This window comes from Eucyclogobius newberryi, unplaced genomic scaffold (genome assembly GCF_026437365.1).
Source record: "Eucyclogobius newberryi isolate DKJ021-1_F unplaced genomic scaffold, fEucNew1.0.hap1 SCAF_11, whole genome shotgun sequence".
NCBI lineage: Eukaryota > Metazoa > Chordata > Actinopteri > Gobiiformes > Gobiidae > Eucyclogobius > Eucyclogobius newberryi.
This window is the reverse complement of record NW_027315735.1, coordinates 36,431,312-36,458,009: the sequence shown is the minus strand read 5'-3', so window position 1 is coordinate 36,458,009 and position 26,698 is coordinate 36,431,312. Positions and strand designations below refer to the sequence as shown.

The following is a 26,698-nucleotide window of genomic DNA, read 5'->3' as shown; positions in this document are numbered from 1 at the left end:
CCGTGAAGTGAACGGTTAGCGCTGACCTGTGCTTTGGCCTTTCTCCGCCGCTCTCGCGCCGACAGAGGCACTTTCTTCTGTTCTGGAGACGGCAGAGTGGAGAACACTTCACCCAGTGGCTCTGCAGAGAAACACAAGCTAAATATGACCTACAGCTGTGTTTGTCCAGCCCACCCAGGTGCACTGTGGGGACTCAAACTGGCAACCCTCCCGCTTTTAGACTGGATTCAGAATCAGAATCAGCATCAGAATGAGGTTTATTGCCATTGTCAATGAACAACATTCACAAACAGGAACTTGTCCTGGTGATTAATGCAACACAAACAACAAAACAATGAATAGCTCCAGATATATACAAAATAAGAAAGTAAAGTTAAAATAAGGTAAGAAATAGGCATGATATGTACATAAATAAAATATGTTATATAAATATGACATTGCAGTGAGTGAAGGTGCTTAAGAAGTGTTCATGAGTCCAACAGCAGAGGGAAAGAAACGGTTCTTATGACGGGAGGTTCTGATCAGGATGGACCAGTGGCCTCCTGCCTGAGGGGAGAGGCCTCCTGCCTGAGGGGAGTGGCCTCCTGCCATGTCCAGGGTGAGAAGGGTCGGCTGTGATCCGACCTGCTCGTCCCAGAGTCCTGCAGACGTACAGGTCCTGTAGAGATGGAAGTCTGCGGCCGATCACCTTCTCAGCAGAGGGCACTGTAGTCTCTGTTTGTCCCTGGCTGTGGGACCAGCGTACCACACGGTGATGGAGGAGGTGATGGAGGAGGTGATGGATTCAATGATGGACGTGTAGAACTGCACCATCATTTCCGCTGTTAGATTGTCTTTCCTCAGCTGCTGCAGGAAGTACATCCTTTGCTGGGCCTTCTTCATGAGGAGCTGATGGTGGCTCCACTTGAGGTCCTGGTGATGGTGGTGCAGAGGAAGAGGAGGTGGGGGAGTCTGAGGGGGGGTCATCATCATCTCCGCTCCAGGTTGTTCCCGCTGCACCAGCCGCTCCACCTCCTGTGGACAGCCCGTCCCAGATGAGCCCGATGAGGGTGGTGTCGTCATGGCGATGAGGGTGGTGTCGTCATGGCGATGAGGGTGGTGTCGTCATGGCGAAGAGGGTGGTGTCGTCATGGCGATGAGGGTGGTGTCGTCATGGCGATGAGGGTGGTGTCCGCAAACTTGATCAGTTTTACAGAGGCGTGGCTGGAGGTGCAGCAGTTTGTCACATGGAGAAGAGCAGGGGAGAAAGTACACAGCCCTGTGGAGCTCCTGTGCTGATGGTCCCAGTGTCGAGTTGTCTCTCCACACGACATGTTTCTTCTTTCTGTGCATTTCACTGTCCCTGTGTTTGTCACGTCTCTCATTTTATGAGTACAGCATGTACCAAAGTACTTTTGAGGCAGTCAGAACTCCTTTAACCAGATACATGAGTATATCATACTGTGGAACTCAGTTAGATAATGTCCATAGTTTATGCCCCTTAAACATCAAACCTGACTCACCTGAAGAGCCTAATGTTCTGTGGACCCATAGTGGACCCGCACCACTGTTTGAGAACCACTGCTTTAACACAACCTCTACAGCTCAGCCCATTTACCCATCAACCCGCCGGGAAAATCCCTGTATGCCAGCCCACCCCAGGCAGCCCACCCACGGGAGCCCACCCCAGGCAGCCCGCCCCCGGGAGCCCACCCCAGATAGCCCGCCCCCGGGAGCCCACCCCAGGCAGCCCGCCCCCGGGCAGGCAGCCCACCCCCGGGAGCCCACCCCTGGCAGCCCACACCGCCAGTAACTCAATGAATCATATTGTGTAAATTTTTATGTGTTTAGTCTATTTTCAATTCAGGTAGGATTTTAGAGCCGTGCGCAGAGACCTTTGGGGCAGTGCGCAGACCTTTGGGGCAGTGCGCAGAGACCTTTGGGGCAGTGCGCAGAGACCTTTGGGGCAGTGCGCAGAGACCTTTGGTGGGCAATGACCTTTGGAGCCTTGCGCAGAGACCTTTGGGGCAGTGCGCAGAGACCTTTGGGGCAGTGCGCAGAGACCTTTGGAGCCGTGTGCAGAGACCTTTGGGGCAGTGCGCAGAGACCTTTGGGGCAGTAAGCAGAGACCTTTGGAGCCGTGTGCAGAGACCTTTGGTGGGCAATGACCTTTGGAGCCGTGCGCAGAGACCTTTGGGGCAGTGCGCAGAGACCTTTGGGGCAGTGCGCAGAGACCTTTGGTGGGCAGAGACCTTTGGAGCCGTGCGCGGCTTAGATGGAATGGTCTTTACCAATGAAAGCACTTTCAGACTCCAGCAGAGAGCATCTCGAGGAGCCTCCCAAAGTACTTCTCTGTGAAACAAACAAAACAAGACTTAAAAACTGACCAAACTAGAAAGAACGCCTCAGAACACGCTTCAACTCACCAGATCGTCGTCATGGGGATGAGTTGGAGAAAAGTCTAAATAGTCTGTAAAAGAAGATGTGGAATAACCAAGTCAAACCCACAACCTCCTCACTGAGAGGAGACACAATCACCACTGTGCCACAGGAAACTCACCGCCCTGCACCGTCGACCTCTGGCTGTTGAACTGGTCTAGGTCTCTGAAGTCTCTGAAGTCCCGGAGTCTCCAGCCTCCAGCTCCAGCCTCACTTTTAGAGACTCCAGAAACCAGGCTGAACTCTGTATCTGCAGCAAACACACAGAAGCTCCACATTTAAGAGTCGGGTTCACAGTGATCCTGCTACAGTCCTGGTGCAGACCCATTTTAGGGTTTGGCTCGGTCCGAGTCACAGTCCCAGTCCCGGCCTCTGTCCAGGTCCCTGTCCCAGTCTTACCGTTGTACTTGAGTTGGAGGGAGTCATGGATCTGCAGCAGGTTCTTGGGCTCGGTGCTTCTGGGGCTGGGTCTTCGGACTGGAGCCTGGATTTTGAGCCGTGCCATGTCGAAGACGTCCACCTGGGGGCGCTCTCTGTGTCTGCACAGCAGTAACGTTTAGAAGCCACACTAGACACTACAACTGCATTCACATTCATCACAGGTTAAAGTGAATTTGATGGAGACGTTCATGTTCAGATCGAGGAGAAAACTAAATGTTAAAGTTTATTTTTACAACTTTTATAACGTTTATATCTTTTGTATTGCTTCTGTGCATCTTTCTTTGATCAGGAGTGTGAGTTCTCAGGCGCTGCAGGGGCTGAGTTCACCTGTCGCTGAGAGGAGACTCCAGGTCCCAGTCCCGGTCCTGCTGCAGACTGCTCTCCAGTCTCTTCTGCTCGCTCTTGAGCCGTCGCCTCAGCGCAGAGAGCTCGCTGAACACGTCACGCCGCTCTTCTGGAACGCACACACGCCCATGAGCTACAGGAGCTACAGGTGCTACAAGAGCTACAGGTGCTACAGGAGCTACAGGTGCTACAGGAGCTACAGGTGCTACAGGTGTTACAGGTGCTACAGGCGCTACAGGAGCTACAGGAGCTACAGGCGCTACAGGAGCTACAGCAACGGCAACATCCACCCCCGGCCCATCACCAACTGTCTCACCTGCGGCTCGAAGCTGGTTCCTCCGCGCTGGGACGGGCGGAGACTGCATCCCAGACAGAGAGCGCTCCTTCAGGACAGAACCATGGTCAGACTCAGACAGAACATTTACAAGAGGCTCAGTCTGGACAGAACCATGGTCAGACTCACAGACAGAGGAGTGTCCACTGTGGGAGGACGAGGACTGAGCGGTGACGGACCCGGTTTCTTCTGTAGAGTCGGGATCGGAGGAGACGGCTCTCCAACCTGAACAGAACAAACGTTTGGACTTTGCTCCTCACACGAGCTTCAGCATCAGCAGAAATGCAGCCTTTTATCACAAGAGTTTGAGGAGAAGAAATGTTCCATTTCATCCCTACTGACCGCCAGAGGCGCTGCATGAAGCACTGGATGATCATTCTTGCGCATACACAGGTCGAGAATTAATAAAACAAAAAAAGTCACCTTTGACCTCCCGGTGGCTCACGTGACACCGGGAGCTCAGTTACTTTTCACCTTCTCGCATGCAGGTTGTACATATGGCTAATATATTGCTGTTTCCACAAAGTTTGGTTAATTTTGCTGCTTGTAGCCTGTTAGCCTGTTAGCCTGTTAGCCCTGTGACTGTGGTACAGTCGGTGCTGTGAGTTCGCTCGGGGGCTGCACAAGCGTCTCGGACCTGTTGCGATTAGGAGGTGTATTTACATTGTTGGCTATGACTGGTAAGTACCCCTTTAATGCATTTTCGCCGTAGCCGTGCGCTTGGTAGATTTTTATTGAATTTGAAACTGTACAATCGCAGCCGGTTTTCTGTTTATCCATGCTCCGTTTGTGAGGGTTTAAAGATACAGCACTTGGCTGTATCTTTAAACCCTCACAAACGGAGCACGAAGGTTCAGCTTTAAGGTTCTGCTAACTATAGCTGTGTTCGGGTCATTAGTTCTGAACTGCTTTATTTGACTGGTTTTGACAATTGTTTTCAGCCGGTTACACACCATCGGTAGCGTATTCAGCTCGACCGGATTGTTACCTGTAGCTGATTTTGTGTTTATATTGGGTCATTAGTAGTGTTTCTGGCTCGACCTAATCCTGCGGTGTCTCCCTCACATAGCGGGTCAGTAGTGGCGATCCCAGCTCGACCTAATCCTGCGGTGTCTCCCTCACATAGCGGGTCAGTAGTGGCGATCCCAGCTCGACCTGATCCTGCGGTGTCTCCCTCACATAGCGGGTCATTTGTGGCGTTCCCGGCTCGACCAGATCCTGCGGTGTCTCCCTCAAATAGCGGGTCATTTGTGGTGTTCCCAGCTCGACCTGATCCAGCGGTGTCTCCCTCACATAGCGGATCATTTGTGGCGTTGCCGGCTCGACCTGAACCTGCGGTGTCTCCCCTACATAGCGGGTCATTTGTGGTGTTCCCGGCTCGACCTGATCCTGCGGTCTCTCCCTCACATAGCGGGTCATTTGTGGTGTTCCCAGCTCGACCTGATCCTGCGGTGTCTCCCTCACATAGCGGGTCAGTAGTGGCGATCCCAGCTCGACCTGATCCTGCGGTGTCTCCCTCACATAGCGGGTCAGTAGTGGCGATCCCAGCTCGACCTAATCCTGCGGTGTCTCCCTCACATAGCGGGTCAGTAGTGGCGATCCCAGCTCGACCTGATCCTGCGGTGTCTCCCTCACATAGCGGGTCATTTGTGGCGTTCCCGGCTCGACCAGATCCTGCGGTGTCTCCCTCACATAGCGGGTCATTTGTGGTGTTCCCAGCTCGACCTGATCCAGCGGTGTCTCCCTCACATAGCGGATCATTTGTGGCGTTGCCGGCTCGACCTGAACCTGCGGTGTCTCCCCTACATAGCGGGTCATTTGTGGTGTTCCCGGCTCGACCTGATCCTGCGGTCTCTCCCTCACATAGCGGGTCATTTGTGGTGTTCCCAGCTCGACCTGATCCTGCGGTGTCTCCCTCACATAGCGGGTCATTTGTGGCGTTCCTGGCTCGACCTGATCCTGCGGTGTCTCCCTCACATAGCGGGTCATTTTTGGCGTTCCCAGCTCGACCTGATCCTGCGGTGTCGCCCTCACATAGTGGGTCATTTGTGGCGTTCCCGGCTCGACCAGATACTGCGGTGTCTCCCTCACATAGCGGGTCATTTGTGGTGTTCCCAGCTCGACCTGATCCAGCGGTGTCTCCCTCACATAGCGGGTCATTTGTGGCGTTCCCGGCTCGACCTGATCCTGCGGTGTCTCCCTCACATAGCGGATCATTTGTGGCGTTGCCGGCTCGACCTGAACCTGCGGTGTCTCCCCTACATAGCGGGTCATTTGTGGTGTTCCCGGCTCGACCTGATCCTGCGGTCTCTCCCTCACATAGCGGGTCATTTGTGGTGTTCCCAGCTCGACCTGATCCTGCGGTGTCTCCCTCACATAGCGGGTCATTTGTGGCGTTCCTGGCTCGACCTGATCCTGCGGTGTCTCCCTCACATAGCGGGTCATTTTTGGCGTTCCCAGCTCGACCTGATCCTGCGGTGTCGCCCTCACATAGTGGGTCATTTGTGGCGTTCCCGGCTCGACCAGATCCTGCGGTGTCTCCCTCACATAGCGGGTCATTAGTGGCGTTCACTGCTCGACCTGATCCTGCGGTGTCTCCCCTACATAGCGGGTCATTTTTGGCGTTCCCAGCTCGACCTGATCCTGCGGTGTCTCCCTCACATAGCGGGTCATTTGTGGCGTTCCCAGCTCGACCTGATCCTGCGGTGTCTCCCCTACATAGCGGGTCATTTGTGACGTTCACTGCTCGACCTGATCCTGCGGTGTCTTCCTCATATAGGGGGTCATTTGTGGCGTTCCTAGCTCGACCTGATCCTGCGGTGTCTCCCCTACATAGCGGGTCATTTGTGGCGTTCCCAGCTCGACCTGATCCTGCGGTGTCTCCCTCACATAGAGGGTCATTTGTGGCGTTCCCAGCTCGACCTGATCCTGCGGTGTCTCCCCTACATAGCGGGTCATTTGTGACGTTCACTGCTCGACCTGATCCTGCGGTGTCTTCCTCATATAGGGGGTCATTTGTGGCGTTCCTAGCTCGACCTGATCCTGCGGTGTCTCCCCTACATAGCGGGTCATTTGTGGCGTTCCCGGCTCGACCTGAACCTGTGGTGTCTCCCTCACATAGCAGGTCATTTGTGGCGTTCCCAGCTCGACCTGATCCTGCGGTGTCTCCCCTACATAGCGGGTCATTTGTGACGTTCCCAGCTCGACCTGATCCTGCGGTGTCTCCCTCATATAGCGGGTCATTTGTGGCGTTGCCGACTCGACCTGAACCTGTGGTGTCTCCCTCACATAGCAGGTCATTTGTGGCGTTCCCAGCTCGACCTGATCCTGCGGTGTCTCCCTCATATAGCGGGTCATTTTTGGCGTTCCCAGCTCGACCTGATCCTGCGGTGTCTCCCTCACATAGTGGGTCAATTGTGGCGTTCCCGGCTTGACCTGATCCTGCCGCGTCTCCCTCACATAGCGGGTCATTTGTGACGTTGCCGGCTCGACCTGATCCTGCGTTGTCTCCTTTCAGATGGCAGGGTCTTGGCAATGATGCAGGATCCTCAGAAGCTTGGCCTGGGACATATGCCGGCAGTGGAGCCGGCATATTGTCCGTCCAGAGGAGACTTGACGGACTAATGCCCGGTGTCCACGACCACAGTGCCGTGTTACAGACGACCTTCTTTGTAAGGCGTATGACATGGGAGCTCGTATGGGTCGCATTGGGAACTCCTTGTCTCATTTGATGCTAGGCCTGTCGGTTTCCCTTGAGACGGTTCCAGTGGACCAACCAACACATGGGCTGGTTGATGCCTCCTTGCAGGCTTTCGCCCTCATGTCAAGGGAACTATGGCGTCTGCTCTCAACATTAATGCAAGCTCGCCGCCAAGTGTGGCTGGCACAGTCTCCGCTCTCTGAGGCCAGTAGGAAGACCTTGAGGGGTGTTCCAGTTCTTCCTGGAGAACTATTTGGCCCGGCCGCCCTGGAGACTCTAGAGCGCACGGCCCAGGCTTGCCGTGCACGGCAGCAGTTGGCAGGGCTTCATAGGCGGGGGTCTCATCGACCGGCTCAGGCTGCCCCTCCCGTTTCTTCACGGAGGTACGCACCACTGCCCCATCACTCCCCCGTTCATGGCTCGGACTTGCAACAGGCCCCAAGGTTTGGGTTTCGTCCGTCACGTGCGTCCCGTTTCTCACAACCTGGCCGTCGCCCCCACAAACCCGCAGGGGGTCGAGGGGCCTCCAGATTAGGTTACAGGGCCGGCGGTAGGATATTTTCCCCCAGGACAGCTGGAGTACTGGACCGTTCACTCCCCAGATATTTGGGTGCTGGCCACGCTGTCCGGAGGGTATCGTCTGCAGTTCCACTGCCGGCCTCCTGTTTCTGGTCGGATCCAAATGTTATTCAGGACCCGGCCAAGGCGCAGGCGCTCTCTCAGGTGATTCGCACCTTGCTGGATCCAGGGGGCTTTTATTCAAGATGTTTTTTGGTACCCAAGAAGACGGGCGATTTACGCCCGGTTCTGGACCTCAGGGGTCTAAATATGTTTTTAAAGATGCTCCCCTCCAAGATGTTGGCTGTCAGACAAGTGCTCCAGGCGATCTCCCCAGGCGACTGGTTCATAACAGTAGACCTGAAGGATGCATATTTTCATGTTCCCATTGCACCGCTGCATTGGTAGTTTCTCCGCGTTTTTTTCCGGGGAGAACACTTCCAGTTCAGGGTCCTGCCATTCGGGCTAGCTCTGTCCCCTCGAGTGTCCCTGCAGCCTTGTCCCCCTTGAAGGCCCAGGGGTTGCGGTTTCTGGACGACTGGCTCATTTGTGCTCCCAGCTGCGAGCAGGCGCTTCAAGATACAGAGACTGTGATTAGGCACGTGGCCAACTTGGGTCTGCGGGTGAACTTGGCAAAGAGCTGCCCGGTGCCGTCACAGCTGCTTTCCTCAGCATGGTCCTCGATTCCCATACAGCGACTGCACGCCCTTCACCCAAGCGGTTCGACAATATTCTGGGAATGTTCAGTTTGGACAGAACCATGGTCAGACTCACAGACAGAGGAGTGTCCACTGTGGGAGGACGAGGACTGAGCGGTGACGGACCCGGTTTCTTCTGTAGAGTCGGGATCGGAGGAGACGGCTCTCCAACCTGAACAGAACAAACGTTTGGACTTTGCTCCTCACACGAGCTTCAGCAGAAATACAGCCTTTTATCACAAGCGTTTGAGAAGTGTTTTTGGTCGTTTTTTTGTCTCGTTTTTGTCTAGTTCTTGTCTCTTTTTTGTCACTTTTTGGTCACATTTTCGTCTTGTTTTTGTCACGTTTTCTGTCGGTTTTATGTTGCTTTTTTGTCACTTTTGCCTCTTATTTGGTCACGTTTTTGTCTCGTTTTCGTCTCGTTTTCAGGAGGGCGGAGGCAATGGAGTTAAAGTCCCTTTTAGTAGTATTTTGTCGCCGTTTTGTCACATTGGACAGAACCATGGTCAGACTCAGACAGAACATTTACAAGAGGCTCAGTCTGGACAGAACCATGGTCAGACTCACAGACAGAGGAGTGTCCACTGTGGGAGGACGAGGACTGAGCGGTGACGGACCCGGTTTCTTCTGTAGAGTCGGGATCGGAGGAGACGGCTCTCCAACCTGAACAGAACAAACGTTTGGACTTTGCTCCTCACACGAGCTTCAGCAGAAATACAGCCTTTTATCACAAGCGTTTGAGAAGTGTTTTTGGTCGTTTTTTTGTCTCGTTTTTGTCTAGTTCTTGTCTCTTTTTTGTCACTTTTTGGTCACGTTTTCGTCTCGTTTTTGCCACGTTTGTCACATTTTCGTCTTGTTTTTGTCACGTTTTCTGTCGGTTTTATGTTGCTTTTTTGTCACTTTTGCCTCTTATTTGGTCACGTTTTTGTCTCGTTTTCGTCTCGTTTTCAGGAGGGCGGAGGCAATGGAGTTAAAGTCCCTTTTAGTAGTATTTTGTCGCCGTTTTGTCACATTGGACAGAACCATGGTCAGACTCAGACAGAACATTTACAAGAGGCTCAGTCTGGACAGAACCATGGTCAGACTCACAGACAGAGGAGTGTCCACTGTGGGAGGACGAGGACTGAGCGGTGACGGACCCGGTTTCTTCTGTAGAGTCGGGATCGGAGGAGACGGCTCTCCAACCTGAACAGAACAAACGTTTGGACTTTGCTCCTCACACGAGCTTCAGCATCAGCAGAAATACAGCCTTTTATCACAAGAGTTTAGTCACGTTTTTGTTTAGTTTTTGTCATGTTTTGGTAAATTTTTTGTCGGGTTTCTTGTCGCTTTTTTGTCACGTTTTCGTCTCGTTTTCATCTCGCTTTTGGTCGTTTTTTGGTCGCTAATTGTCACTTTTGGTCTCTTTTTGGTCTCGTTTTCGTCATGTTTTTGTCACGCTTTAGTCTCGTTTTTGGTACGTTTTTGTCACATTTTAGTCTCGTTTTTGTCACATTTTTAGGCACATGAAAAATGTAGTTTGGTAAATGCCTCATGTCCCTCCAAATTCGCCTCGGTCTGGTGCGTGCGTCCGTCCCTCTCCTGCAGCCTCCTCCGGGCTTCACTCTCCTCTTCTTTCTTCCTCCTCTCCTCCTCTTCCCTCCTCCTCTCCTCCTCTTCTCTCTCCTTCCTCTCCTCCTCTTCTCTCTCCTTCCTCTCCTCCTCTTCCCTCTCCTTCCTCTCCTCTTCCCTCCTCTTCAGCGCCTCCTGCAGGTTCTCTTCTTTATTCTGGAACACAAAAGTACAAAAACAGGACCGTCCACTCTTCGCTTCACTCGACGTCCAACGATAAGAGAACGCGAGGGGAACGTGAATACCTGCTGATATTTGCGCTTCCTCTTCTCCTCGTCCTCCTCGAACGCCTTCTGTATGCTCGCCCTCTGTTCGGCCAGTCTCTTCTCCTCCTTCTCGTCCTCCAGTCGAATCCGCTCCATCTCCTCCGCCTTCTTACGCATCTTCTCATCGATCTGAAACACAAATTAGGACGTTAGAAGTTAGACGTTCTTGGAGCTGATTGTTCTGAGCGTTTAGACGTTCTTGGAGCTGATTGTTCTGAGCGTTTAGAAGTTCTTGGACCTGATTGTTCTGAGCGTTTAGACGCTCTTGGACCTGATTGTTCTGAGCGTTTAGACGCTCTTGGACCTGATTGTTCTGAGCGTTTAGACGCTCTTGGACCTGATTGTTCTGAGCGTTTAGACGCTCTTGGACCTGATTGTTCTGAGCGTTTAGACGCTCTTGGACCTGATTGTTCTGAGCGTTTAGACCAGGGGTGTCAAACTCATTTGGGTCGTGGGCCGAAAATAATGTAAAACATAAAACTATTAAAAATATAAGAAATAAATATATAGCCTAAGCTGTTTTGAAACAATTTTACTGGATCGATTAAAAAAATTACAAAACGTTTGTTGTATTTAGAAAAACACGTGTAATTTCACCAACTCTGTGCTTCAGTTTATGTCATTACAACTTCAGAGTTGATCTACAGTTCTACACAGAGATAAACATTTGACTTTATAACAAAATAAACTTCTCAAGATCTAAAAAAATGTTTAAATGTAACTAACATTTCCACATCTGTAGTTCTCTGTTCACCTAAACTGACACCACTAAACTTCTGCTCAAAAGTGCTTAAAGTGCACTTCTCCCTCACAGCTCACACAGCAGTGCAGCAGAGCCCCATGGGGGAGGGGTAGCTCACACAGCAGTGCAGCAGAGCCCTGTGGGGGAGGGGCAGCTCACACAGCAGTGCAGCAGAGCCCTGTGGGGGAGGGGTAGCTCACACAGCAGTGCAGCAGAGCCCTGTGGGGGAGGGGCAGCTCACACAGCAGTGCAGCAGAGCCCTGTGGGGGAGGGGCAGCTCACACAGCAGTGCAGCAGAGCCCCGTGGAGGGGAGGCAGCTCACACAGCAGTGCAGCAGAGCCCTGTGGGGGAGGGGCAGCTCACACAGCAGTGCAGCAGAGCCCTGTGGGGGAGGGGCAGCTCACACAGCAGTGCAGCAGAGCCCTGTGGGGGAGGGGCGGCGACAGACGGCATTGTGGGACGCGTAGTTTTAGCGATAAAAACAGTTACGGATGTAACTACGGTTCTATGAATCGATTTAAAAATATATATATATATATAATATAAATTTGAAATGTCCGGCGGGCCAGATTAAAACGTTTGGCGGGCCAGATTTGGCCCGCGTGCCAGGGCTTGACACCTATGGTTTAGAGGTTCTTGGACCTGATTGTTCTGAGGGTTTAGAAAAGCGCACCTGTAACTTGAGCTCGGCCTTGTAGTCGACCTGCTTCTGAAGCTGCTGTTCTGCGGTTGAAACGGGCAAAACGCCGCCGCGAGCGAAGAGCGGCGCCTGAACGTGAGTGAAACCTGAGAACGACAGAAAAGAGTTCAGCGTCGAGACAGCGAGAAGTTCCATTAACCCAAAAAACAATTCTTAATCTCTTGAACGGGGATAAACAGGATTTGAGCAGGTTCCCTGTATTTTTCCTTTAGCCGTTAGCGTTAGCCCACAAAAATGCAAATGATGAACAACGCAGAGGGTTTAGGGCAGTGCCATCCCATCGACCACATTTAGCTCAAAGCCTGGATGTTCTGGTTTGGATAATGATTAGCTAACGAGGCTAATAAAGGTTCAGGTGACTTTTCTGAAGATGGTGGACATAAATAGCGGATGGTGTCGTACCGTTGGCTCCGTCAGAAGTGTCTGGGTCACTGCAAACAGAAACTGTACCATTGACCCTCTGGTTGGGGTCAGACCCGGGCCTCCTCTGAGCCGCTCTCCTCTGCTCCGGACGGTTGTACGCCTCCACGTTCAGCTTGTGCATCTGAGTCAAGTTCGCTGGAGGGAAACGAGAACGTCAGCGCGAGAGGAGCAGAGAGGAGAAAAGAGGAGCAGAGAGGAGAAGAGGGGAGCAGAGAAGAGCAGAGAGAAGAGCAGAGAGAAGAGCAGAGAGGAGCAGAGAAGAGCAGAGAGGAGAAGAGAGGAGCAGAGAGAAGAGCAGAGAGGAGCAGAGAGGAGAAGGGAGGAGCAGAGAGAAGAGCAGAAAGGAGCAGAGAAGAGAGGAGCAGAGAGAAGAGAGGAGCTGAGAGAAGAGAGGAGCAGAGAGGAGCAGAGAGAAGAGAGGAGCTGAGAGAAGAGAGGAGCAGAGAGGAGCAGAGAAGAGAGGAGCAGAGAGAAGAGAGGAGAAGAGCAGAGCAGAGAGGAACAGAGAAGAGCAGAGGAGAAGAAAGGAGCAGAGGAGTAGAGAAGAGCAGAGAAGAGCAGAGAGGAGCAGAGAGGGGCAGAGCCAAGAGGGGCAGAGCCAAGAGGAGCAGAGCCAAGAGGAGCAGAGCCAAGAGGAGCAGAGCCAAGAGGAGCAGAGAGGAACAGAGCCAAGAGGAACAGAGCCAAGAGGAACAGAGCCAAGAGGAGCAGAGAGGAACAGAGCCAAGAGGAGCAGAGCCAAGAGGAGCGTTTAGTGTGCAGTGTATGAATGATGTCACCTATGAGGTTCCCGGTGCTGTCCCTCAGAGGGGCCCCGCCTCCTCCTCGGCCCCAGGGATGGTGCCTCTTCATGTCCTCCTCCAGCCGGGCCTCGTACCTGTCGATCTCCTGCTGCTCCATGCGCCTGCGCTCCTGCTGCTCCTCCATCTGAAGCCACACACCACCGTCACCCACGGCAACCCACGACGACCAGAGCAAAGCAGCACGTTCAGAGATTTATCATGTAAATACAGTGAGGAAAAAATACAGTGAGGAAAGTATTTGAACCCCTACGACCCGTAAAGGACATAAAGGTCTTTCCAGCCGTGTGGAGGTCTATAGTTCAGTCTCTGGGGTCTTTCAAGCCTAGTGGAGGTCTACAGTTCAGTCTCTGGGGTCTTTCCAGCCTTGTAATAAAAGAGATGACAATTGTATGAAGACATTTGATAAAAATTAAAATGTCATTAACTAGATGTTGTTGTTTAGATGAATAAGTGGAGCAGAGAAGGACTTTCTAAAGACAGACCAACAGCTCTGATTGTGTTCAAATCATAGTATATGATTTCAGATTTGTTTTTAGCTCAAACACCTACGGGACTCAGAGGAAGCTCAAACACCTACGGGACTCAGAGTAAGCTCAAACACCTACGGGACTCAGAGGAAGCTCAAACACCTACGGGACTCAGAGGAAGCTCAAACACCTACGGGACTCAGAGGAAGCTCAAACACCTACGGGACTCAGAGGAAGCTCAGACACCTACGGGACTCAGAGGAAGCTCAGACACCTACGGGACTCAGAGGAAGCTCAGACACCTACGGGACTCAGAGGAAGCTCAAACACCTACGGGACTCAGAGGAAGCTCAAACACCTACGGGACTCAGAGGAAGCTCAGATACCTACGGGACTCAGAGGAAGCTCAAACACCTACGGGACATGATTTACCTGACCAAAATGTTTGATGTGATCTTCGTTTGAATCTTCCTGCAAACAGACCACAAACTACACTTTTACTAATAGAGACTAAAAATATGACTAAAATTACAGATTAACTAAAACATATTAAAATATATCTGTCGACTAAAAGCAGCTGATTAATACAAACTAAACAAATAAAAAAGTAAAAACCAGATCTAAGTTTTACTCAACAACAAAAACAACTTCAAACGTTTAATGCAACTCTTAAGCTTTTAGTCGACTAAAGCGAGACCAAAAATATTCCAAACACAGCTGGGCCCTAAAGCGAGACCAAAAACAGACCTAAAGCAAAAAATAAAAATGATAAATCTTGACTAAAATACACAAGATCGTGAGAACGGTTCAAGGGACTTTAGACCTTTCCCAGAGGAAGCTCAGACACCTACGGGACCCAGAGGAAGTTACGGGACCCAAAGGAAGCTACAGGACCCAGAGGAAGCTACAGGGCCTAGAGGAAGCTAGAGGGCCCAGAGGAAGCTACAGGGCCCAGAGGAAGCTCAGACACCTACGGGACCCAGAGGAAGCTACAGGACCCAGAGGAAGCTACAGGACCCAGAGGAAGCTACAGGACCCAGAGGAAGCTCAGACACCTACAGGACCCAGAGGAAGCTACAGGACCCAGAGGAAGCTACAGGACCCAGAGAAAGCTCAGACACCTACAGGACCCAGAGGAAGCTCAGACACCTACGGGACCCAGAGGAAGCTCAGACACCTACGGGACCCAGAGGAAGCTCAGACACCTACGGGACCCAGAGGAAGCTCAGACACCTACGGGACCCAGAGGAAGCTCAGACACCTACGGGACCCAGAGGAAGCTCTACATGTACCTGTTTCCTGAGCTCTTCTCTGTAGTTCAGCTCTCGCTCTCGAGCCGTTCTGGTTTCGTTTGGAGGAACGTGGAACGCTCTGGAGGAATACAAGTTTATCACGTTGTTTCCTAAAGAGAACTTTGTGCTTGTGCTTTTCGTACCGCGGCTGAGGCTCTCGGAAGCTGCTCTCGCCGCGCCCGCTGGGAGGACTCTGGTTCCCATAGTAACCGGGGGCGCCTCCCGGTGGCGGGATCCAGTACGACCTTTGACCTCCGGCGGGCAAATGGCCGTCTGCAAAACACAACGTTTGAAATGGAACAAAAGGATGAGACACTGTCAAAGAATAAACTTGGACTTATATTGACTAAAGTGTGATCAAACTCACAGGGCTCACTCTGTGGCTCCAGCGGGTTTCTGCTGTGAAAGTGCTGATGATGAGGAGGAGGTTCACGAGGAGGAGGTTCATGAGGAGGAGGAGGTTCACAAAGAGGAGAAAGCTCATAAAGAGGAGAAGGTTCAAGAAGAGAAGGTTCATGACGAGGAGAAGGTTCATAAGGAGGATCATAAGGAGGTGCATGAGGACGTTCATGAGGAGGTTGATGAGGAGGTTGATGAGGAGGACTTCTGTGGTCACCCCGTGCGGATGGCGCGTGAGGAGGAGGAGCCTGAGAAAAGCTACGACACAGACAAAGAGGGAGATCCATAAATGTACAAACACAACTTCATATTTAAACACGCAAACAAACTGAACGCAATTTTAATGATTGTAACGAGCCAATCGCAAACACGGCAACAGTGTCCTGGCTGGGCTGAGGTTGAAGGATGCCGAGCGAGAAGTGCTGAAGAACGTTTCGCTCGGGCCAGCGCGCCAATAGATCACACCACAAATCGAATTTCCATCCACGTTTGACAGGAAAAAGTGTGATTTGACATTTATGTATGAGAAACCCCGCCACGCACAGGGAGAACATGCAAACGCCACACGAAATGACCCCGAGACGTTCTCCCGTTTGTGCCTTGTGGTCAGTAGGCGTCGCTGCGGATCGCGTTCCTACCTGGGCGTGTCCGTTGCCGCAGAGGACACGTGCCGTCCCGGACCCAGGTCCAGGGCGGCGCTGTAGTCCAGGATGGGACTCTGAAAGGCCACACGGGGGAGCTCTGTAGCGGGAGTCGCCTTGTCCGCCGCCGCCGCCACGTTCGCAGAGTCCGCCGGGCGTCGCCGCCGGAGACCGAACTCTCTGATGCGGTCCGGCTGCGACACGCCAACAGAACGCAGCGGGAAACAGTCACGTTATTACAGAGACGAGAACGGAACGTGTTTAAAATCTACGTGAAGGTTCTGCAACTTCTGCCACTCCGCCTCCGTTTGTGCTGTAGAACCTTTAGTAGACGTTTATCACACTTTTACTTATGTTCAGTCACAGTTTGTGAAGACCTTTTGGAAAATAAGACTTTAAAATGACAAGAAGTGGAGCTGAATCCCTCTGTGATGTCATCAACGTGCGACACAGAGACGGCTGACACTGAACCGACACTCAACCGACACTCAACCGACACTCAACCGACACTCAACAGACACTCAACAGACACTCAACAGACACTCAACAGACACTCAACCGACACTCAACCGACACTCAACCGACACTCAACCGACACTCAACCGACCCTCAACAGACACTCAAGTCAACAGAAACTCAACAGACACACAACCGACACTCAAAAGACAGACGTGCTTTTAATCCGTGCTTTTTGTCACTTTAATGTTATTTGAGTTCATATTTCATGAAGCTGGACACAAACTATACAAACATTTGCACGTTTTGACGATGGGAATGAAAGAAAAGGAAAGATTTCGCCGCTGTTTGGTCTTGATCTAATTCAGGAGCTCTAAAACTCAAAATGGTCGCATCCTTTTTGACGATAATTGAAGGTGAAAGTGATTCAGATTTGGCAGATTTAAGGTTTAATTTACTGGATTTAAGCCCTTTAAAAGCCTCTGGACCTTGTCAGGCTCGTGTCATTCATCTCATTAAGCTCAAATTCAGACTTGTTTTAATTATTTGACAATATGTGTCTGTTTCTTGACTGATGCAGTTGAAGATTCAAGAGTTTAAAGCGCCCCCTACAGGACGGACCACTCATTGAACTAAAATGCAGGTAAGATAGATTTAATTTTGCTAAAAATTATAAAAATGTTATTTCAGAATAGCACATGTTTTAGGTTTATAATGTCACTTCCTGTTTGTAATTGACATCACAGTAAGAAATTACCCAGCAAACACTGGGCCAAAACTCATCTGATGTCACCATTTTTTCATTTGACAAACAAAAATATATGAGAGCGACTTTATTTTTGTTCAATTAATGTTTAGAGTAAAAAAGTAGTTTCTTTTGTGTAAATTCTGCATAAACTTTGACTGGAATGAGTGTCCCTGGTGTGATGTCACTTCCTGTATGATTGTCCCTGGTGTGATGTCACTTCCTGTAAGAGTGTCCCTGGTGTGATGTCACTTCCTGTATGAGTGTCCCTGTGTGATGTCACTTCCTGTATGAGTGTCCCTGGTGTGATGTCACTTCCTGTAAGAGTGTCCCTGGTGTGATGTCACTTCCTGTATGAGTGTCCCTGGTGTGATGTCACTTCCTGTATGAGTGTCCTTGGTGTGATGTCACTTCCTGTATGAGTGCCCCTGGTGTGATGTCACTTCCTGTGTGAGTGTCCCTGTGTGATGTCACTTCCTGTATGAGTGTCCCTGTGTGATGTCACTTCCTGTATGAGTGTCCCTGGTGTGATGTCACTTCCTTTATGAGAGTCCCTGGTGTGATGTCACTTCCTGTATGAGCACCCCTGGTGTGATGTCACTTCCTGTATGAGCGTCCCTGGTGTGATGTCACTTCCTGTATGAGCGCCCCTGGAGTGATGTCACTTCCTGTATGAGTGTCCCTATGTGATGTCACTTCCTGTCATTGTCTACAGACTTTTCAACGTTTTCTCCACAAATACCTGCTCAATCGGTGTAAAACCATCATTTACATGTAAAACAAGTACAAATACACCACATAAAGTCACAATTAGAACATTGTAAAAACCTGTCATGGCCCTTTAAGAACTTTGACTTGTATTTTGAGTTTTAAACGCCACTCACCGCTTTCTCGGGGTCGTTGGCGCCCGTCGCAGCCACGTTCAGCTCCAGCTCTCTCTCTCTGCCAAAAGAAAAACATGTGTTAGTTTTTCCCGCTGCACATTTTTAGAGCTCTTCTTTTTACGTTGGACGAGAAGTGAAATCCTCGGACCTTTTCTTGCTCCGCACTTTCTCGGCGATCTGCTCCAGCAGCTCTTTCCTGTAGCTCTCCTTCTTCTTCCGTGCAACCTCCTCAGTGTCGGCGGCTCCTGGCGAGTCCAGAGAGACACAGACCAACTTCAGAATGTTCCAAAGTCCTATTTATGTATTCAAGAATTTATGTACCGTATTTTCTGGACTATAAGTCGCACCTTTCTTCATAGTTTTGGCCGGGGTGCGACTTATATTCCAGAGCGACTTATAGGTGATATTATTCGTTATTTTCACACGAATAGCCACAAGAGGAACTAATTTACACCTGATTTAGACCTCATTTACACCCAATTTAGACCTCATTTACACCCAATTTAGACCTCATTTACACCCAATTTAGACCTTAGTTACACCTACTTTAGACCTCATTTATACCCAATTTAGACCTCATTTATAAACTATTTAGACCTCATTTACACCCAATTTAGACCTCATTAATACCTGATTCAGACCTAATTTATACCCAATTTAGACCTCATTTACACCCAATTCAGACCTCATTTACACCCAATTTAGACCTCATTTATAAACTATTTAGACCTCATTTATACCCAATTTAGACCTCATTAATACCTGATTCAGACCTAATTTATACCCAATTTAGACCTCATTTACACCCAATTTAGACCTCATTTACACCCAATTTAGACCTCATTTATAAACTATTTAGACCTCATTTATACCCAATTTAGACCTCATTAATACCTGATTCAGACCTAATTTATACCCAATTTAGACCTCATTTACACCCAATTTAGACCTCATTTACACCCAATTTAGACCTCATTTATAAACTATTTAGACCTCATTTATACCCAATTTAGACCTCATTTACACCTCATTTATACCCAATTTACACCTCATTTAATGTGATTTTACAAGAGGGCCCTCTAGGCTCTGAGCGACGCAGGAGAAGAATCTGCACTTCCTCTTCCTCTGGAGTTTGTGGAGTTGTTTAAAAGTGACACAGAGGAAGAAGAATTCAATGGTTTTAGTGATTTGGGGTAAAACTGATGCTTTGCTAAACTTGTTAGCATGTTCTTTATGCTATAGTTCTCTGAATAACTGTTCATATGTTACGTTAACATACCAGACACTTACCACAGTTCTGTCTGTGCCTCATGTAGCTGAAGGTGTTAGCGTTAGCATACGTCATGTAGCTGAAGGTGTTAGCATACGTCATGTAGCTGAAGGTGTTAGCGTTAGCATACGTCATGTAGCTGAAGGTGTTAGCGTTAGCATACGTACTTATACTCCAGTGCGACTTATATATGCTGTTTTTCTTCCCTATTATGCATTTTTTTGGCTGGTGCGACTTTATACTCCGGAAAGTGCAGTATTTACTCCAAACGTTACCGATGTTGAGTCCAGTGGTGAACTCTTCTTCTTCTCCGTTTCTCGCGGCTCTGGATCGTCGGCCGAACATGACGTCTCTCTTTTCGCTGAAAGGCAGAGTCAAACGTGAAAAACGCTAAAAGGAACAGACTAGGTCGGTTTGCGGTGGTCCCGGGTCAGTGGTGGTGGTCACGGGTCAGTCGCAGTGGTCCCGGGTCAGTGGTGGTGGTCACGGGACAGTCGTAGTGGTCCCGGGTCGGTCGCGGTAGTACCGGGTCAGTGGTGGTGGTCACGGGTCAGTCGTGGTGGTCCCGGGTCAGTGGTGGTGGTCCCGGGTCAGTGGTGGTGGTCACGGGTCAGTGGTGGTGGTCATGGGTCAGTCGTGGTGGTCCCAGGTCAGTCGTGGTCGTCCCGGGTCAGTCGTAGTGGTCCCGGGTCAGTGGTGGTGGTCCCGGGTCAGTCGCGGTGGTCCCGGGTCAGTGGTGGTGGTCCCGGGTCCTGCAGAATAAACCCTGGCTTCAGTCTTTACCTGTCCGTCCAGTTGTTCCATCTCTGCGTCCGCCTCGTGAACTCTGTGGCGCTCCGTGTTCCGTCCGACTCCAGGTCGACACGCCGCACAAATCCGTCCCGCGGATCGCCAGTAGAGGGCGCCACGACGTCCTCGATGACGGAAGGAGGGCGAATGTTTGAGACGAGGGGAGTCCGTCTGTCCAGAAGCTTCTGCTGAAGACACAGGACTCGTGTTAAACGTTTGAAGAACACGTTTTGTTTATGGACCTTAATGACCGCTATCTGGACCTTAATGACAGTCATCTGGACCTTAACGACAGTTATCTGGACCTTAATGACCGTTATCTGGACCTTAACGACAGTTATCTGGAACTTAACGACCGTTATCTGGACCTTAATGACTGTTATCTGGACCTTAATGACCGTTATCTGGACCTTAACGACAGTTATCTGGAACTTAACGACCGTTATCTGGACCTTAACGACAGTTATCTGGAACTTAACGACAGTTATCTGGAACTTAACGACCGTTATCTGGACCTTAACGACAGTTATCTGGAACTTAACGACCGTTATCTGGACCTTAACGACAGTTATCTGGAACTTAACGACCGTTATCTGGACCTTAATGACAGTTATCTGGACCTTAACGACCGTTATCTGGACCTTGACGACCGTTATCTGGACCTTGACGACCGTTATCTGGACGTTAACGACCGTTATCTGGACCTTAACGACAGTTATCTGGAACTAAACGACCGTTATCTGGACCTTAACGACCGTTATCTGGACCTTAACGACCGTTATCTGGACCTTAATGACCGTTATCTGGACCTTAACGACAGTTATCTGGACCTTAATGAGGGTTATCCGGAACTTAATGAGGGTTATCCGGACCTTAATGAGGGTTATCCGGACCTTAATGAGGGTTATCTGGACCTTAATGAGGGTTATCTGGAACTTAATGAGGGTTATCTGGACCTTAATGAGGGTTATCAGGACCTTAATGAGGGTTATCAGGACCTTAATGAGGGTTATCAGGACCTTAATGAGGGTTATCTGGACCTTAATGAGGGTTATCTGGACCTTAATGAGGGTTATCAGGACCTTAATGAGGGTTATCAGGACCTTAATGAGGGTTATCTGGACCTTAATGAGGGTTATCTGGACCTTAATGAGGGTTATCAGGACCTTAATGAGGGTTATCTGGACCTTAATGAGGGTTATCAGGACCTTAATGAGGGTTATCTGGACCTTAATGAGGGTTATCTGGACCTTAATGAGGGTTATCAGGACCTTAATGAGGGTTATCTGGACCTTAATGAGGGTTATCTGGACCTTAATGAGGGTTATCTGGACCTTAATGAGGGTTATCTGGACCTTAATGAGGGTTATCAGGACCTTAATGAGGGTTATCAGGACCTTAATGAGGGTTATCTGGACCTTAATGAGGGTTATCTGGACCTTAATGAGGGTTATCAGGACCTTAATGAGGGTTATCTGGACCTTAATGAGGGTTATCTGGACCTTAATGAGGGTTATCAGGACCTTAATGAGGGTTATCTGGACCTTAATGAGGGTTATCTGGACCTTAATGAGGGTTATCAGGACCTTAATGAGGGTTATCTGGACCTTAATGAGGGTTATCTGGACCTTAATGAGGGTTATCTGGACCTTAATGACTGCCACGTCTCCAGCTTTTCCCACACGAGGACCAATACTGGCAGCAAAGTGAATTAATTACACATGTGAGAACGGGAGGAACGCTCAGAACGTTAAGTGGAGTTAGAAACAGCAGAAGATCCTCAGAGCCGCGTCACAGGTAGAACATGACGTCACAGGTAGAACATGACGTCACAGGTGGAACATGACGTCACATGTAGAACATGACGTCACAGGTAGAACATGACGTCACATGTAGAACATGACGTCACAGGTAGAACATGACGTCACAGGTGGAACATGACGTCACAGGTGGAACATGACGTCACATGTAGAACATGACGTCACAGGTAGAACATGACGTCACATGTAGAACATGACGTCACAGGTGGAACATGACGTCACAGGTGGAACATGACGTCACAGGTAGAACATGACGTCACATGTAGAACATGACGTCACAGGTGGAACATGACGTCACAGGTGGAACATGACGTCACATGTAGAACATGACGTCACAGGTGGAACATGATGTCACAGGTGGAACATGACGTCACAGGTGGAACATGACGTCACAGGTGGAACATGACGTCACAGGTGGAACATGACGTCACATGTAGAACATGACGTCACAGGTGGAACATGATGTCACAGGTGGAACATGACGTCACAGGTGGAACATGACGTCACAGGTAGAACATGACGTCACATGTGGAACATGACGTCACAGGTGGAACATGACGTCACAGGTGGAACATGACGTCACAGGTGGAACATGACGTCACAGGTAGAACATGACGTCACATGTAGAACATGACGTCACAGGTGGAACATGACGTCACAGGTGGAACATGACGTCACAGGTGGAACATGACGTCACAGGTGGAACATGACGTCACAGGTGGAACATGACGTCACAGGTGGAACATGACGTCACAGGTGGAACATGACGTCACAGGTGGAACATGACGTCACAGGTAGAACATGACGTCACAGGTAGAACATGACGTCACATGTAGAACATGACGTCACAGGTAGAACATGACGTCACAGGTAGAACATGACGTCACAGGTGGAACATGACGTCACAGGTGGAACATGACGTCACATGTAGAACATGACGTCACAGGTAGAACATGACGTCACAGGTAGAACATGACGTCACAGGTGGAACATGACGTCACATGTAGAACATGACGTCACAGGTGGAACATGACGTCACAGGTGGAACATGACGTCACAGGTGGAACATGACGTCACAGGTGGACCATGACGTCAGAGGTGGAACATGACGTCACAGGTGGAACATGACGTCAGAGGTGGAACATGACGTCACAGGTGGAACATGACGTCACAGGTAGAACATGACGTCACAGGTAGAACATGACGTCACAGGTAGAACATGACGTCACAGGTAGAACATGACGTCACAGGTAGAACATGACTTCACATGTAGAACATGACGTCAGAGGTAGAACATGACGTCAGAGGTAGAACATGACGTCACAGGTAGAACATGACGTCACAGGTAGAACATGACGTCACATGTAGAACATGACGTCACAGGTAGAACATGACGTCAGAGGTAGAACATGACGTCAGAGGTAGAACATGACGTCACTGACGTCACAGGTAGAACATGACGTCACAGATCAGGGTCAGTCAGAACGGAGTGTTTCTGAGGCTCGGAGGGGAGAGGACTTTAAAGTGAATGAAGCTAAACGTGATGCAGCTGCGTTTGTGACAAGGAACAGAGAGAGAACCGGGTCAGAAGAGACCCGCGCGTCTCCTCCTCCTCTTGTACGTTCTCCCGCGCGCCTCTTCCTCTCGTACGTTCTCCCACGCGCCTCCTCCTCCGCTAATACGTTCTCCCGCGCACCTCCTCTCGTACATTCTCCCCGCGCCTCCTTCTAGTACGTTCTCCCGCCCGCCTCTCCCTCATACGTTCTCCCGCACACCTCCTACTCGTACGTTCTCCCGCGCGCCTCTTCCTCCTCTCGTACGTTCTCCCGCGCGCCTCTTCCTCCTCTCGTACGTTCTCCCGCGCGCCTCTTCCTCCTCTCGTACGTTCTCCCGCGCGCCTCTTCCTCCTCTCGTACGTTCTCCCGCGCGCCTCTTCCTCCTCTCGTACGTTCTCCCGCGCGCCTCTTCCTCCTCTCGTACGTTCTCCCGCGCCCCTCTCCCTCCTCTCGTACGTTCTCCCGCGCGCCTCTCCCTCCTCTCATACGTTCTCCTGCGCGCCTCGTCCTCTCGTACATTCTCCCGCGCGCTTCTTCCTCTCGTATGCGCGCGTCCTCCTCTTACGTTCACCCGCGCGCCTCCTCTTACGTTCACCCGCGCGCCTCCTCCTCTTACGTTCTCCCGACGGCTCCTCCTCTTACGTTCTCCCCACGCCTCCTCCTCTTACGTTCTCCCCACGCTTCCTTCTCGTACGTTCTCCCGCGCGCCTCCTTCTCGTACGTTTTCCTGTGTCCCTCCTCCGCTTGTACATTCTCCCGCGTACCTCCTCTCATACATTCTCCCCACACCTCCTCCTTCTCGTACATTCTCCCGCGCGCCTCCTCTCGTACGTTCTCCCGTGCGCCTCCTCCTCCGCTTGTACATTCTCCCGCGCACCTCCTCTCATACATTCTCCCCACGCCTCCTCCTTCTCGTACATTCTCCCCACGCCTCCTCCTTCTCGTACATTCTCCCGCGTGCCTCCTTCTCGTACGTTCTACCGCGCGCCTCCTCTTGTACGTTCTCCCGCGCGCCTCCTCTCGCACGTTCTCCTACGCGCCTCCTCCTTCTCGTACGTTCTCCCCACGTCTCCTTCTCGTACGTTCTCCCGCGCGCCTCCTCTCGTACGTTCTCCTGCGCGCCTCCTTCTCTCGTACGTTCTCCTGCGCGCCTCCTTCTCTCGTACGTTCTCCCGCGCGCCTCCTTCTCGTACGTTCTCCCGCGCGCCTCCTTCTAATACGTTCTAACCTGTCTCCTTGTAAGTTCTCCCCCGCGCCTCCTCCTCGGGCGTTCTCACCTGTGTGATGTAGTGCCTGAAGTCCATCCTGAGCTCGCGCTGCAGCTTCTGTTTCTTCTTCTCGTACTCCAGACCAAGAGGCAAACCCACACTCGACTCCTTCTCCGGAATGTAGGCGTAACCATGACGACTGACGGCTTCTACAGAGAACATTTAACTGTTATTGATGGATGGAAATCTGGAATAATTAGGTTATAAATATCTATATACTATTGTTTTTATAGTCACGCTCCTTTACTGCCTTTAAACATGCAGTGACTTTACTTTTTATTGGTTTTATAACTGGATCTCTGCTGTTCCCACAGGACTCGCTGTGTTCTGGCTCCATCTAGTGTCTGCAGAGGGAACGACACCGTTTAAAGAGTCGGCCCCTCACTACCTGGTCTCATAACACAGTCGTACTGATCGTGATGAGAAGTTCAGTTTAGAAAACAGTCCTCAGAGTCACAGGTAGAACATGACAGAACATGACATCACAGGTAGAACATGACAGAACATGACATCACAGGTAGAACATGACATCACAGGTAGAACATGACATCACAGATCAGGGAGTCAGAAGGGAGTGTTTGTGAGGCTCGGAAGGAAGAGGAACAGCGTGAGAACCGGGTCAGAAGAGGGAGAACGTGCAGAATTCCTGGACCGTACCTTGGGCTTGTACTTTGGGAGGGATGTTCTCCTTCACTTTGGTGGCGTACGTTCTCTGGGGTCTGCTCTGCACGTGAAACACACAAACACCACGTTAGCGCGGGGGTCGGTCGTGGCGGACGGGCGTGGCGCACTTACGGACGCGGCGCGCACCTTGGGCTCGGGCTGCAGACTGGCCCTGTCCTCGGCCACTCGCGCCTTCCTGTCCCGGAGGAAGTTCTCCAGCTCATCGTCCATCGCCGCGAAGGAAGCGACAGGAGAACACCTGAGGGGAAAACGCACAAACGACGCTTTCAGGACCCGCAGGAACAATGCACAACCAACGCTTTCAGGACCCGCAGGAACAATGCACAACCAACGCTTTCAGGACCCGCAGGAACAATGCACAACCAACGCTTTCAGGACCCGCGGGAACAATGCACAACCAACGCCTTCAGGACCCACGGGAAAATTTAACAACCGACACCTTCAGGACCCGCAGGAAAAACGCACAAACGACACTTTCAGGACCCGCGGGAAAAACGCACAACCGACGGTTTCAGGACCCACGGGAAAATTGAACCACCGACACCTTCAGGACCCGCAGGAAAAACACAAACGACGCATTCAGGACCCGCAAATTTCTCGTTTAAAACTAGAAAATTTGAAAAAAATATGACAAAAGAGACGGAAACGTCAAGTGTAATTTCCAAAAACAAAGGGAACAAAGTGACATTTCTTCTCTTTTGTGGTTCATTTTAGATATTTGCTTTTTATTAGATCTGTGGGAAACACCTTGGACAGAGATAAAACGTAACGTATCATCAAGAAAATAAAGATTAGGCCGATTTCAAAGACGTGGAGAGTGAGATATTGCGAGATTTGTGCGTTTAATCTGCGTTTTACAGATAAATTCACAGGTTTGACTCAAACGGTCACTTCTCTTGGACACGGATCACCTCAAACGGTCACTTCTCTTGAACTCTTGGACATCGAGACCAAATGAAAGGTTGAAACGCGGCGACTGAAGACATCTAGACCCAGGACGTCCATGAATAAAGTGTACCAAGTGGAAATATCTGCGACTTCCGATTTAATAACGCTGTGCGTTTGTTCTAAAAAGGTGTTTTGCGAGCGCGTTGTGGAGTCTGTACGGTCCAGGTAACGGTCAGAACGGTCAGGACGGTCAGGACGGTCAGGACGCTCGCTCCGGGCGCAGATTCGTCTCGAAACTACGCCAAAAGTAAATTTATCTGCGAAAAGTCAAACGAAACACACAAATCGCCCAACGTGTTCTCTTTTTTTCTGTCGTTAGGAAAATAAATCACTTAAAACTATCAAAAAAAGTAATAAAGATGTGGTCGACCGGGACGCAATTGACCGATTAATCGACTAAACGATTAACGGAAGTTCTAGATGATTCCGTTAATCGCTG

The 26,698-nt window shown here is 50.5% G+C and overlaps 1 protein-coding gene across 1 annotated transcript in view; it reads right to left on the bottom strand.

The window, feature by feature from the left end:
• Positions 1 to 26,698, bottom strand: part of LOC140354815 (centrosome and spindle pole-associated protein 1-like) — a 28,680-nt gene that overhangs the window by 1,485 nt on the left and 497 nt on the right. Inside the window, exons 2-25 of the mRNA XM_072440049.1 lie at positions 25,438 to 25,549; positions 25,285 to 25,351; positions 24,637 to 24,776; positions 19,978 to 20,168; positions 19,470 to 19,555; positions 18,073 to 18,169; positions 17,925 to 17,982; positions 15,837 to 16,033; positions 15,167 to 15,456; positions 14,943 to 15,072; positions 14,800 to 14,878; positions 13,017 to 13,164; positions 12,217 to 12,372; positions 11,788 to 11,900; positions 10,351 to 10,500; positions 10,046 to 10,261; positions 9,569 to 9,679; positions 3,521 to 3,587; positions 3,187 to 3,313; positions 2,818 to 2,957; positions 2,540 to 2,668; positions 2,406 to 2,449; positions 2,271 to 2,331; positions 27 to 121 (exon numbers count right to left, since the gene is read on the bottom strand). Of these exons, the coding sequence (XP_072296150.1) occupies positions 27 to 121; positions 2,271 to 2,331; positions 2,406 to 2,449; positions 2,540 to 2,668; positions 2,818 to 2,957; positions 3,187 to 3,313; positions 3,521 to 3,587; positions 9,569 to 9,679; positions 10,046 to 10,261; positions 10,351 to 10,500; positions 11,788 to 11,900; positions 12,217 to 12,372; positions 13,017 to 13,164; positions 14,800 to 14,878; positions 14,943 to 15,072; positions 15,167 to 15,456; positions 15,837 to 16,033; positions 17,925 to 17,982; positions 18,073 to 18,169; positions 19,470 to 19,555; positions 19,978 to 20,168; positions 24,637 to 24,776; positions 25,285 to 25,351; positions 25,438 to 25,521 (2,976 nt within the window). The 5' untranslated portion in view covers positions 25,522 to 25,549. The remainder of the gene's footprint in view (positions 1 to 26; positions 122 to 2,270; positions 2,332 to 2,405; positions 2,450 to 2,539; positions 2,669 to 2,817; positions 2,958 to 3,186; positions 3,314 to 3,520; positions 3,588 to 9,568; positions 9,680 to 10,045; positions 10,262 to 10,350; positions 10,501 to 11,787; positions 11,901 to 12,216; positions 12,373 to 13,016; positions 13,165 to 14,799; positions 14,879 to 14,942; positions 15,073 to 15,166; positions 15,457 to 15,836; positions 16,034 to 17,924; positions 17,983 to 18,072; positions 18,170 to 19,469; positions 19,556 to 19,977; positions 20,169 to 24,636; positions 24,777 to 25,284; positions 25,352 to 25,437; positions 25,550 to 26,698) is intronic.